The sequence below is a fragment of the Barbus barbus genome, assembly GCF_936440315.1.
Source record: "Barbus barbus genome assembly, chromosome: 44".
Taxonomy (NCBI): Eukaryota; Metazoa; Chordata; class Actinopteri; order Cypriniformes; family Cyprinidae; genus Barbus; species Barbus barbus.
This window is the reverse complement of record NC_136722.1, coordinates 1,842,509-1,856,650: the sequence shown is the minus strand read 5'-3', so window position 1 is coordinate 1,856,650 and position 14,142 is coordinate 1,842,509. Positions and strand designations below refer to the sequence as shown.

Below are 14,142 nucleotides of genomic sequence, written 5' to 3'. Positions count from 1 at the left end.
TCAATAGTTAGTGAGCATTGTAACAAAAAGCCATTGCACTCCTCGGGATCACCTGAGAACGGCGCTGGTCGGGCCATGGGACTGGCGAACATGATCGGCGAAGAAGAGCTGAATGCGGAAGTGGCTGGAGAAGGTACTGGAGCTGGTGCGGGAGGAGAGGTGGAATGAGTGAGGATCCTCTTGAGTGTGTCGACAAGTTCCTGGAAGGGATCAGCTGTACTCATGATGTTGCTGTCCAGGTCCGATCTTCTGTAATGAACTTGTCAGACACAGCAGGTTAGTGAAAGAACAAAGGTGTTTAATAGTGAATCTGGAATCGGAAGAACTGAGGGGTTGGTATTCTTGAGATGAGTAAAAGTCAATGGAGTTACAGGAGACCCGTGAGCCGGGATAAACTCAGTCACTGTGTCTTTGACAGGGATGATGACAGCGGGAACCTCCAGCGTGCAGGGGAGTGCTCTGTGTGCCGTGATACGTGTCCAGTGAGTGGTAACCACAACAGTGTCCGTCGTCGAGCGTCTGGATCTGCGGATGGGGAAGATGAAGAGGAGCAGAACAAGAGGTAAGTTTCAACAGGTAAGTATCGTCAGGTAGTATACTCGGCTATGAGTCTTGAGAGCGTCGGTCCTTGTATGTTACAACAAGATCGGACACTGTTGTGATTGAGGAGAGTGCTTTTAAGTGTGTGGTGATTGTTCGCTGATGAGGTGCAGGTGCGGGTGATTAGAACTCTGGTGACGTGGATCGTGGCAATTGGTTGAGAGGAAAGCCTGGTCGTTCTCTGACAGCAGTTCCATATATCGTTTTATTGTGCTTGTAATTTGCAGGCCTATTTATTTTCACTTAGTTATTTTTACATTAATATCATACTTGTTATACTTTTACTAATATTAATTTGATATATTACGCTATTTTACCTTTTTATGGTACTTTTTGATTATTACTATTATATTGTTTGTATTACTATATGTTTTTTTTTGTAACTATTCATTGTCACTCATTGCTATTTATTTATTTTGGAGCTTAACAGATCCCAATCTTAATTATTGTCATTATTTTGACAAAATCACCTTTTGTTTTCCACAAAAGAAACACTGTCCCATGGATTTGGAATGACAAATTATGGCAGAATTTCCAGTTTTGAATGAACTTAGAAATCTCACACCGACAGACACAGTTTCAGTTTGCTGAGTCTTAAATGTTGCTCAAATCATTCATCGTGTTCTCACCAACCAAAGCACCTGTGTTTGCGGTGACTTGCTGTTCCTGTAAATGAAGGATTTCATGAATATCGAGAAAGTGAGTCTCTGTCCAGCTCAGTATGGTTCAGTTTTTTGTTCTGGATGAGGTCAGTCACCGGTTTGGCACTGGTTAGGTTAATCAGTAGCTTCTGCAGCGCTGGTTTGTTTGGTTAAAGGATCAGGAGGGTTTATAAAGGATCCCTGGCTTCAGAAGCTGCTAACAGCTGTGAACGAATGCTATCAGGGTCGGCTCTGGTTTGGTTTACTTCCAACTACTGTCCTACACCTCAAAACACCTGGAATCATTTCTAAGCGTTTAGTCCCCTTATACTGATGTTTAGAACAATGTTTAAAACATTCGTCTTTCAAGGGAAGGTAATAGATTTCTAATTGTTTTCCTACGATGTTGGAGGTTTATTTTGCTAAGCTAATGGCTGTTTTGCTTCACGTCTCTCCTGCTGAAGATGGGCTGTGAGCTCCGCGGCCGGCAGAAACGCTCCATTTAGCATCTGAAAGCAGTCAGGAATCTCAGCGTGCTGTAGATGGAGGGAAGATGTTTTTAGGAGAAGGACCAAACCATCGGGTCCAGCTCAACGCATCATCTGAGAGGAGGAACGAGAATGAGAGAGACTGAAAGACAGCTATGTTTACACAGAGTGCCACCATATGTGACGTTCACGTATATAGAAAAACAGTTTTTAAGGTCTACTGAAATGGCAAACATCAATTCCAGGAAGTTCTTGAGATCCTAAATGTGCCTGAACCCACGTCACTGATTACAGCTCTGTTTGCATCTGTAATCTTTGAGTTATATATTCTATATGGCTATTTTTGTGTACTTTAACCTATCAGTTTAATTCAAGTAAAAAAAAAAGAAACTCAAAGAAAATTGAAAAAATTCAAATAAATAAAGATATATACTCTATATGTAATTCATGCATGCAATGACGTGAATGCACATCTTCTATCATGAACATATTGTTCTTTTCAGAGTTTCAGTTTATTTTTATAATTTCAGGGTAAGACAGTTATCCTAATATCTTTAAAAAAAATTATAATAATAATTTAAAAACAAACCTTGAGTGTTTGACTATTTGGTTTTATTTTACCATAGTATTTTATTATAAATAAAATAATATAAATACAAATTTATTTTTATATGAAAAAAATATATTTTGCCAAGTCCAAGTCATGCTGTATGACCAAACAATTAGTTGTGCAAAATTTGAGTAATTCTCTAAAATTACCTTTTTTATGACATGAAAACTTTAGGTAAAATGTCATGTGGTGAAATAAATAAATAAATAAAAGTACACACACATCACTTATGTTACACAAATCATAGAAATTATATGTTATTATATATATTATATTTATATAAAAATGTGTACACCCACATTTTCAAGGTGAATTTTTATTTTATTTTTATGTTATGATTATACCACATTAAATTTTTAGAAGCATTAAATTACTATTATTTTTCAAAACCATATGAAACCAACATGAATATAAATGAATGTGTTTTAATAATAATAATGCATTTTTAATAATAGAAAAAAAAAATTATGAGCACTCTTATAATTTCAATGACCCATATTTTCAAACCAATCCTCACTGCTGACCCTGGGTTCGGGGTCGCTGTTCTTGAGGCCCTTAAACAGGCGTTCACTGACAGAATGAGCAGCCAGTGCCCGAGTCTCGCCTCACTAGCCAAATCTAAACACAGAACAGCAGCCATTGGAAAAATAATTACAGCTGTCCAAGCGGGAGGCCCGTTAAATGCTAGAGTTTGAGGGCTGTATTTTCAGCATCACAGCCGACACATTTTCCATCAATATCTGACGTGAAGGTCTTCGAGCGAGAAACGTTGTGTTTACGCTACACCAGCAAACAGAAACGGCAGCCTCAGCTACGCTCTCGAGAACTGTAGCGCTGCTGTCGGTTAACGTTTGTTTATATATCATTTGCATGCTAATTGTGTTAGAGCGTGCACGTGCCGACCCGTTGCACTATACATTTCAATGAGACGCACACAGCTGGACTCACATTAATGCATCATCTAGAGTTCATCTGAGAGATTTTATGTGCTGTGCAGAGATATCGTACATCACTGAAACTATTGTGCACGCCTGTGTGTAAAGCAGCAGTGCATGCTGGCATTTATCAAGGTTTATTGTTAGAGGTATACAGACTATTTTATCCAATCATGCAGGTGGCTTAGATAATTTTTAGTACTTGGCAACTGTTTCAGAGTCTGTTCCATATGGCTCGCACGGTTACACACACACATAACGGATTCACACGTACATGGGATCCAAAATTAGCTTTGTACCGCATGAGCTAGCTGAACATGAATTGAAACCGTTTACTGGCCATAAATATTTCATTGTCAATATTTAGTATTTTAGTAAATATTACACCGGCCATGAAAGTGTATTTTTAAAATTACACTTCAAAACTTTGGGGTCAGTAAGTTTCACAGATTTTTATTTTATTTTATTTTTCAAATAAATGCTGTTCATTATGCTTTTTAATCAGCAAAAAATCTTGGGGAAAATACCAGTGTTTCCACAAAAGTAGGAATCAGCAAAAAACGGTTTTCAACACTGATGATAATCAGAAATGTTTGTTGAGCAGTAAATCAGTATATTATTATGATTTCTGAAGATCATGGGACACTGAAGACTGCAGTAATGATGCTGAAAATACAGCTGCAGATCACAGAAATACATTACATTTTAACATACGTATATTACAATAGAAAAGAGTTCATTCAAATTGTAATATTTCACAATATTGGTGATTCCAAACGTGTGATGCGTGTTTTTTTCTATTATTGTTTGTCTTGTATTATTCTCAGTCAGTGCAAGTTTTTGTGTAGCATCATAATAAGATGAGATAATTGTATTGCATTACAAAATAGGTTAAAGAATAAATTGAACTTTTGTTTAATGAGTAAATTAAGTTTTGGTTACTACACCAAATTTCCCTTTTAAATTAAGAGATAAAAAAAAAAAGTATACTTAATATTATAAATACATTTATAAATCCATTTCTATTTAAACCATGTTGTGTTCCAAGGAAAGACAATTTTTTTTCTTGCTCTCCAAAGCCTTTTTACTCCCATTTAGTGTTCATTTTGTGCTCTGTACACACACACATGCAAATCCCTGACCTGAGCAGCCAAGCCCATTCGCTCCCATTGAGGCATTTCCAGAATTCCTCCTCTACAGGATTCCATAAGCAGGATTAATGTTGTCTCCGCACTGGCGCATGTTTGAAGTGTGGGCCTGCTGTGTCTTTGTGAGGAACCCTTAACGAGAAACAAGTGGATTAAATGCATGAAAAGGTCATTAAGCAGACGAGTTGAGGGAGTTTCGGCTAGGATCTGAACGGGCTGAGTCTCAAAGCATGTTTAGTCTACAAGCTTTTGCTCTTCCTCCCTCTTGTTCTCCACATTCTCTCCTCCACCTCCTCCCACGACCACACAGGGAAGATAATGGGCCTCATATTTGGGCCATCCATCAGTGCCTTAAACTACAGAAAGGAGTTATGCGCTCTTTCCCTCACCGTCTCGCACACACACACACATACACATTGAGGAAAAAGAGGCAAACATGACCTCAAGAGTTAAAAATGTGACGGATGCAAGACTGATAATCTGTCTGACACCTCACTTTGCATCCAGTGGAGCCATTTATATTCCATATTATTTTAGCACACTTTTTTCACCCTCCATCTGCAGATAAACGCAACCCTGATATGCTCATTTGTCTTCAGTGAGGGATGTAAATTATAGAAGTGAATTAGGAGGGAAGGATTTATTGAGACAGCATCGTTTTTTCTTCCCTTTCTGGCATGTTTTCTTTACTCGCTCTCTTTCTCCACCCCAAGGCAACTCCACGCGAGATGTGGGACCGTCGTTGGGTTTGAAGAAGTCGAGTTCCTTGGAGAGCCTCCAGACAGCTGTTGCCGAGGCGACGCTCAACGGAGACTCGTTCCATAGGCCACGCCCCATAATCATCAGGGGGCGGGGCTGCAACGAGAGCTTCCGGGCGGCCATCGACAAGTCTTACGACAAGCCAGGTGTGATCATAGTCAACCCCGATGAAGATGACGAGGGAATGGAGACGTGTAAGTATTGGAGAAAAATCAAATAGATTTACATTGAAGGAGGGATTTGAATCATATCTAGAAACTAGGATATCATGAGTTGTGTCCCATTTTGCATTGTAACCATCCTGAATAGTATTCCGCAATAGTGAGTCCCGAATCGTAATATGTTAAAATGAGTATCAGGGATGGTTTACTATTTCCTTTGAAAATTCGAAGTGCAATGGCTAATATTGGCCACAACCCATTACGTATTGAAGTGGGTTCGATTAGAACTACAAACACAAATAAAACTGTTAAAAAACTACAAACATGATGGATGTGTGAGACTGACGGATAAATAGAGAGACTTAGTGCTTTGGTCGTTAATTTACATGACAACAGCAAACTTTTGAAAACAGGTTTCAAAGTGGAAGTTTTTGAAAACAATGCCATTATTGTTTCTGTGTTCTCGGCATCAAAGACACGCGACTGGCAGCTCAACGTGCCTCTTCATTATTCTCTCCAATAAGGTAGTTACTTCAAATGAAAACAGCAGGATCCACACTCACTTATGAACTTAATCAATGTTTTTAGATTTTTATTGTACAAAAAGCACAAATGGATCATCAGGATCATCGAACGTTTCTGCACTAGGCCTTCCTCTGTGAATTTTTTAACAATACATTCACAAAAAGTACATTTTAAAAGGAAGAGTGGAATGATCATCAGGTGGAATCTTTCATTACAGGGGCGTTTAACACACTAAAAATCCTTAATCAATACATCCAAACAAATAAACAAACTCCAAAAACTCATCCACATTACACAACTTTTTGTGGAAGTATTGAGAAAAAATTCACAGAGGAAGGCCTAGTGCAGAAACGTTCGATGATCCATTTGTGCTTTTTGTACATTAAAGATCTAAAAACATTCAATTTATGAGTGAGTGCATGAGTGTTTTTTTTTTTGGTCTCCAATATGATATTACACAAAATATGGAGTACATGGAGTACTCTTCACAGAAAGAGTACATACTTTTAGAACAGTGTAAGTAGACGAACTGGGATGCAGCGATGCTCTTTACTTGGCCCAGTAAGAAACCACAAAAAAGATCATCCTAGCAACCACCGAAAATACTCTGGTAACACCATAGCAACCACTAAAAGCTGCATGGCAACATAATCTCAGTCTCGTTAGAGTGTGCGCTAGTGATTTCTGTGTGCAGCGTGGCATGAGCTGAGTTGTCTGATTTGTCAGATTCTTAGGAACCTTTTTTCTTTCCTTTTAATGAGTCAGTCAAAATAATTTATGATACATCTTCAATTTCACATTTACAGTGAATCATTCAAGGTCCTCATTGTCTTAATTTTTTTAATTAATTTCAAAATGAATTAGGGGCCGGTTGCACCAGTTGTGCTTAAGTTACAGCCTATCCAAGTTTTGACGTAAGTGAGGTAAACGTATTCATTAAACACACACAGATTATGACTAAAAGCATTGTGTTACTCGTAGTCTAGCAAACAGCAGAAGGTGGAACACCACGGCGGTGAGTTTTGCATGAACAAAAAACACTTGTGTATGTAAACGCAACAGTCTAGTCTGATCATTATTTAGTCCGGCCTGTGCCTCGTCATCTGCTTTCTTAACCTCCTGTTTTCTCTTCATATTGAAAATGGCAACTCATGTAATCACAGCTATTACCATAATTGCGCAGGCACAGTAAAGGCGATCTGACACAATATCAATGGCAATTTCATCAGTTGTCTCGCACAATGACTGGCCCAGAATATTACGAGACGCCCGCCAATTGAGGTTGACTTTATAGACAGCGCTCAGTAGAGAAACAAGGCAGCGGGTCTCATGAGGACGTCTTGTGTTATTCTGGAGATTAGAATAGCAGAAGAGATCCTCATGCTGTAAGTAGGTCAGGCCTTCCCTCAAAGACCCGAAAGGAAATAAACAGCCAATAAGCATGTGTATAACTTTCACTATTCATTTCGCCCATGACCAAATGAATTTCCAGACGTCCTCGCTGGGCATTTTTCTCTAATGGGACCTGGGTTTTAAATGGGTATTTCTCAGTGCTCGCAGACTCAGTGATTTACTAAATGTGTTTGGGTTTATTTTTACGGTTCATTGATTGCTTGCAGCAGCGATTTGTATTATTTTTATTTGCAATTTTAGATTGTTTCATTCATTAACCCATTTTAAAATATTTTATTGTAAAGGTTTCTTGCACTGAAGGTGTTTCTTCTTCTTCTGGCATAATAAGCAAGGAATCAAATTAATATATATATATATATATATATTAGTACTTGTCAAACGTTTGGAAGCATTATGGACCGTAATATTGTGAAATATTATTACAATTTAAAATAAGTATTTTCTATGTTAATATATTGTAAAATGTAATTTATTTCTGTGATCAAAGGTGAATTTTCAGCATCATTACTCCAGTCTTCAGTGTCACATGATCCTTCAGAATATGCTGATTTGCTGCTCAAGAAACATTTCTGATTATTATCAATGTTGAAAACCATTTTTATGCAAATACCATGATATGCTACCATTCAAATGTTTGTGTTTTTGATCGAATAAACACAGGCTTGGTGAGCAGAAGAGACTTCATTAAAAACAGTTAAACATCGTAATGTTTCCAAACTTTTCAAAACTGAATTTTTTAACTGTAAGTGATAAAACATATATAGTCTCACACGGTTTGTGATCTCAGTTTAATAATACAGTGTTAGTCCCTAGTGCTGTAAAATTATATATTTTTTTGAATGAGTTTATGAAGTCTTTCTGACAGTCTATTTAATAACACCTGCCGGGGAAAAAATCCCGCCATCCCTTTGTTCTCCATTTAAAGTTTCCATTAAAAGCAAGCAGAATTTTTTTCAAAAGAGTCAAATTATTTCCCTCAATCGCTTTGTTCTTGTAAGCTATGTCCACATTGGGCTAAATACTGTCTTATCACTTCGGCGGAGCAATAGAGGGCAAATGCGTGAGATTCAGCGGTAGAAGCATATTGCATTTCTCGTCTTCCAATATTCAAATAACTCTGTTTTTCAATTTAGATAAGAGGAACCTGCCTGTGCCTGTCACTGAGGTTAATAGTCAAAAGTTGACAGATAAGGGCAGGCTTTTTCTTTCCACACAGACACTTTTATTTACATAAAATGTGAATTTGGCATCACCCGAGGAAAAATGTGTCACTGGGAGATATCCAGCCGGCAAAATTAGTTGGGCTGTGTTTCGTTGTGTTTTATGTTTTTAAATATCAGACTTAAATGCGCTCGGCTCTTTTTCCCCCTGGGTTTTTAGCCAGAGTGCCAATTTCAAGACTCCATTAGAAGTGATCGGCGTTCTAAAGCAGAAATGAATACCGTGGCACGTCACAAGAGACGACTAATGATGCCTTTTGATTGTGGTGTCAAAACATTTACCACTCAGTCCTGTGTAGCTGAAATTTGCCGTTAATTACCGTAATTCGTTTCTTTTTACATTTCAGTCAACAATTAGTAGAACTGTAACTTACTGTGATCACCCTTTTAATGAAAAGGCCATTGATCTGTGAAGTCGCTGCTGTATTGACTGCAACTCTATAGGCATGAATCTGCTTTTTTCAAGTTAATAGGGATGTTTATAAATGAGTCCAATGTGTTATTGGTTGCACTTTATTTCAATAGTCCCCTTTAGACATTCTACTAACTATGGACCTGTTTTCACCTGCTATCAAGATGTGTTTTTGTCAATCCCTCAAAGAAATTAGGAAAGTGGTTGAAAGACAGCAGTGCAAACAGGAATGTGTCTCTCTCATCCACATGTGATCTGACAATAATTTTGCAACTACTTGTCAACTAATTCTCATTAATTTGCAGCTACATGTAAGCTAATTCTCATTAAAGTATTAGTAGACTCTTAGGTTAGGGTTAGTAGAATAAGTTGACATCTTACACTTAAAAAACACTGGGTAAATAGAGTAGGCAACAGAACACATTTTGGGTTAATTGTATCCAGCAAATTGGGTTGTTTACTATAATCCTATCTTATTTTTTATTTCATACATGAATTAATGTTTACAGATTAACTTAAATCCTCTAAATGTTTGTAAAATACTCCATACAACCACTGGTTTGCATGATAACTTCCTTTATTTTCCTTTACTTATATAGTTTATAGCATTGTTTATATTGTTTTTTAATACGTAGGCTTTACATATTGCCTATATTTAAACTAGTTTAACAAACATTAGATGTAAAAATTAAACAGAAGTAATTTACGTGTAATCAACCAGTCTCTGTTATTCTGTTTCCACTGTAACTGTTGTAAGAAAAAAGACCCAAAAGGCTCAACCCAGGATTTGGGTTAAAAAAAATAACCCAGGATTTTTTAGTGTGTACATAGTTGCAAGTAAATTATAGTCAGTAAAATGTGTTGGCGGACCAACAAAATAAAGTTTTAGCAGATATATTTAGCATACAGTTCACTAATGCTCTAATGACAATAACTGCTAGTTGAGATGTAAATACAAACTTCCCAGGAGGGGAAGTTGACTACGAGTTGTCAAGTCGTTATTACAACATCAGGTGTGTTCATATCACTCTGGCAAACGCAAGTTATGGAAGCACCTTTTCTTCAAAAAAATAAATCTTTAAGTAAAATTTTTAAACCCTACTTCTACAAAATGATCAGTGAAGATTGTGATGTTTTTTAAATATTTACTTTTTTCAATTAATGTTATTAATTGTACAATATTTTCTTGTTTTTTCCCGATGCAACACAGTAGTTTTAATTAAAATATTAAAAATTTAAATTTGACTTTAATTTCATCTATTGCATCCAACATATTTTCTCACTGACGCTCCACCAACTCTGGGCTTTACGAAAGTTATTTCCGAGATGACTTGAACGCAGTTACTTCTAGTCAGTAGAATGTCTAAAGTGGATTATTAAAATAAAACGTTACCTATTATTTTTCATTTCGTCTCCTGAGATTCAATCTTTCTGAAGGCAAGAATGAAATTTCCAAACATTCGTTGATGCTCAGACTATCCAGAATCATTTCCATGACAGCATGACAAGATGTAGAAATGTCCACAATGACTAATTTCAAAGGCTAGTTTTAATTGCTGAATGCATCCGAGCTTGGTCGCGCCTTTGCTCTCAGCCATCCAATAAGCAGCCGGCGAGGGAAAAAAGGAATGAATTATATCCAACTAAACCTTGTTAGCATTACTATCGTCTCCTGAGCTGAAAAAGGTTTGGATTTATTAAAAAAAATGGATTTGGATTTGTTCAATGCACTGATTTCACACACTCTCCTTGTCTCATGCTGATCCATTCGGATATTGTTTTAGTAGATGGCAGATTGACAGAAAAAAACTGTGAATTGCACAAGTGAATAAAACAAAAGGAGCGTTAAACCGCTCATCTGAGCACACTGAAATATCTGTGATGGTCTCTCGCTTTCATGAGGCCTTTCTTCCAGTTCTCACTCGCGTCAGAGATTTGTTGGTTATTAATAAGCTCTAATCACAGAGGCATCTGTCTCCAGCGCCACATCTCCGCCGTTACGTCGCTCTATTCAAAAGCACTTTGCTTTTAGTGCCCTCTAATTTTTTCCTCCTTTCTGAGCGTTTTTAAACTTACAATTAGTGACAAATTAATCACGTCCAGACCATCAGGAATGGAGACAGTAGCTGTAATCAGACGCTTGCTGAAATGGAAATGAGCAATATCAGCCAGCTGCGGTCCCTTATGATTATACTGATATGCGAAGTATCACGAAGATAGGTGGTGGAGAATGAATTAGCATTGCAAACGATACTTCAAAATAAAAAGTTCCCACAGAGAGTCGCTTCGCTTTTCCAAAACAGCATCAAAGTACTTGCATTAATATATCATTAATGAAACACATCATCCCGTTGACTGGAATCCATAAAATCAGCGTTACAAAATTCATGGGCTATCAGATGTTAAGAGTGCTCTGAGAATATGATCCTGCTTCGGCTTGTCCATTAGAAGATATGAACTCTTTGTCTTCCAAGTAAACATCTTAATAGATATTGGCAAAGCAATTCTTTCTGAAATGAATGCCAAACACAAAACTTGGAACACAATAAGAGTTATTCTGAAGCACACTCAGCAGAGTTCGGGAAAGTTACTTTTAAAAGTAATGCGTTACAATATTGTTACTCCCTAAAACAACAACTAATTGTGTTACTTGGTTACTTTTTATGGAAAGTAATGCGTTACAATACTTTTGTGTTTGCATTACTTTTTAAATCTGGGCTGGACTTGTTTGTCTTTTTAATAAAAAAAAAAAAATCTTTAGCAATAAAAACACAATTTATGCTTATCTAAGATCATTTTTGCTTATTAGTATGGTTGAATTAGCTCATCGAAATTAAGCAGCAAAGATATTGGTTAAAGTGCCCCTATTATGCCCTTTCAAATATTATTTTTCATGCAGTGTGTCATGTAGCAGCATGTGAACAAACTTTCTGCAACGTTGTGAAGCAATCGCCTAAACGAGTCGTTAGGAATTGGAATCTTATTCTGTTACGGCTGTACGTCACAAAGTAACACATTTGCATAAAGTCCGCCCATGGGCTGTCATTCACGCTGTACACAGTAGACCAATCACAAAGGACTGCGCCATCTGACCAATCACAGCAGCGAGGGCTCACGGAAAGGAGGGGTTTAGAGAGACTGATTCTTCGAACTGCTTCGCGCGAATCGTTTAGAAATTAGGTAAAATTAAAGCTATTTTTTGAGAAAACTAAACTTTTTTTTTTTTTTTTTTTTTTTTTATGTTGGATGCATGTAAACCTGTTTTAGCAGACTCATAAAACAATATTAGCAACCTTAAAAATGGCATAATAGGGGCATTTTAATAAAATGGCATTAAATACATAAAGGATATCTGTTATGTAACATTTAAATATTGCAGGTTTGCATAATATTGAGTTTGCGTTTCACAATTTGTATTCATTTTGAGGAATATTGAATCTTTTTTTGTGTGAGTTAGATGAGTAAATGCATGCTCACATTTATTCTAGATCTACAGTAAGATCATGTTCACACAGCGCTCACAATGCCTCTGCACTTTTACTCCTGATTTCTCTCAACATGGCAACCGGAGAGCCGTCAGTCAATACATGGGAAACTGCTGTTACTTATTTGAAAAAGTTACTCAGATATTTTCTTGTGAATGTTACTTGCGTTACTTGTAATGCGTTGCCCCAACACAGCACATTCAGTCTGCTCTTTTCTATACAATCAAAGCAGACAGTCAAACTCTAGGGCTTTTTTATTCTGACTGCATGATGTCTAGACCTCGGCTTCAGCAGGAGAAACTATCATACAGTAATCGATGGCCAAAAAACTGCAGTAGTTGAGACAGGCTATAGATGTGGTACTGCAGATACTTCCTTCAGAGCGGTGAGGTGAACAGAAGACGGGCTTCTTCTGGTGCACTTTAGCCTTTTGAACTTCTAAGTTCACTTTCTCTGTTAGTTTTATTGGGTCAGTGAGGAATAACGCTAATAGGCTTCCTTCACTGCTCCTGAGTAACTGAATTTGAGACCGCCGAACTGTGGTGGGAAGATGTGACCCTTTAGAAGCAAAGAGATAATGGGGTTCCTTCAGACTGAGTAACCTCTGAGGTAAAAGTCTGCTAAGGACAAATGAAAAGAGATTCAGGCAAGATGAGGAGCTCACGAGCCTCAGTTAGATATGGTTGGACTTGAAGACGAGGTCTCATTAAGATGTTTCATTAAGTCAATGTTTAAAGAAGTCAAATCGTTGAGGGTTTCTGCTTTGAGACACTACATTAGCCCAAATTCATGATCAGTGAAACTATGGTATCAGTTGAGCTACAGTTACACAAATTGCTAGACGTTTTATTTTATTTTATTTTATTTTTATTTAATTTTATTGTATTATTTTAATTTGATTTTATTATTTATAGAAAATGTTAGCGGTACTTGTCTGGCTATTATTATTATTATTATTATTTAAAAAGTGGTTGCTAACATTTAATGGGTAGTTGCTAAATGTTTGATAAGGTATTTTTGATGGTTGCTAGTGTGTTGTTTTTGGTTTTATTTGGCAAACCTAACCTTGTGCAACTAATTGTTGCTCTTTCTTAAGAGCTTGCAGTGACTTACATGTAGTATGAGTTCAGCATTCATGTTTATCTGTCTCTCTCTCCATCATCTCAGTGGAAGAAGATACAGAGGAGAGCTCACGATCAGGCCATGACTCCATTTCTACGGCCACGGACCTCACCCTCCCACCCTCCAACACAGAGAAACAGCTGAACGGAGGACACAGCAAAGAGGACAAGAAGGAGCGAGGAGGGAAGGACAAGAGCAAAGCCAAGAAAGGCGTGCTGAAGGGCCTGGGCGACATTCTCAGGTACAGTGAACGGCCTTATGTGCCCAAATCACTTTTTTCAGCTAGTGCTGACGTAACATGACAAGTATTTGGAACTCCCTGATTTAATTTTAATTTAATTTAATTTAATTTAATTTAATTTAATTTAATTTAATTTAATTTAGTTTAATTTAATTTAGTTTAATTTAATTTAATTTAATTTAATTTAATTTAATTTAGTTTAATTTAATTTAGTTTAATTTTTTTATTGAATTGAAAATGTTCAACTGTGGTTTCAGTTAAACTACTGTTAAATAAGTCACTATAAATGACTGTCCTTTACTTTTATTGAAAATGTTAGTAATACCTGGCGAAACAACCACCTTAATTTAATAATAATAATTATTATTATTATTATTATTAA

At 36.8% G+C, this 14,142-nt stretch overlaps 1 protein-coding gene across 3 annotated transcripts in view; it reads left to right on the top strand.

The window, feature by feature from the left end:
* The window catches only part of LOC306863618 (partitioning defective 3 homolog), a 463,239-nt gene that overhangs the window by 308,692 nt on the left and 140,405 nt on the right, over positions 1–14,142 (top strand). For all 3 annotated transcript variants that reach the window (XM_079407066.1, XM_079407065.1, XM_079407067.1), the window contains 2 exons: positions 5,136–5,375; positions 13,565–13,760. In XM_079407066.1, the coding sequence (XP_079263192.1) occupies positions 5,136–5,375; positions 13,565–13,760 (436 nt within the window). The remainder of the gene's footprint in view (positions 1–5,135; positions 5,376–13,564; positions 13,761–14,142) is intronic.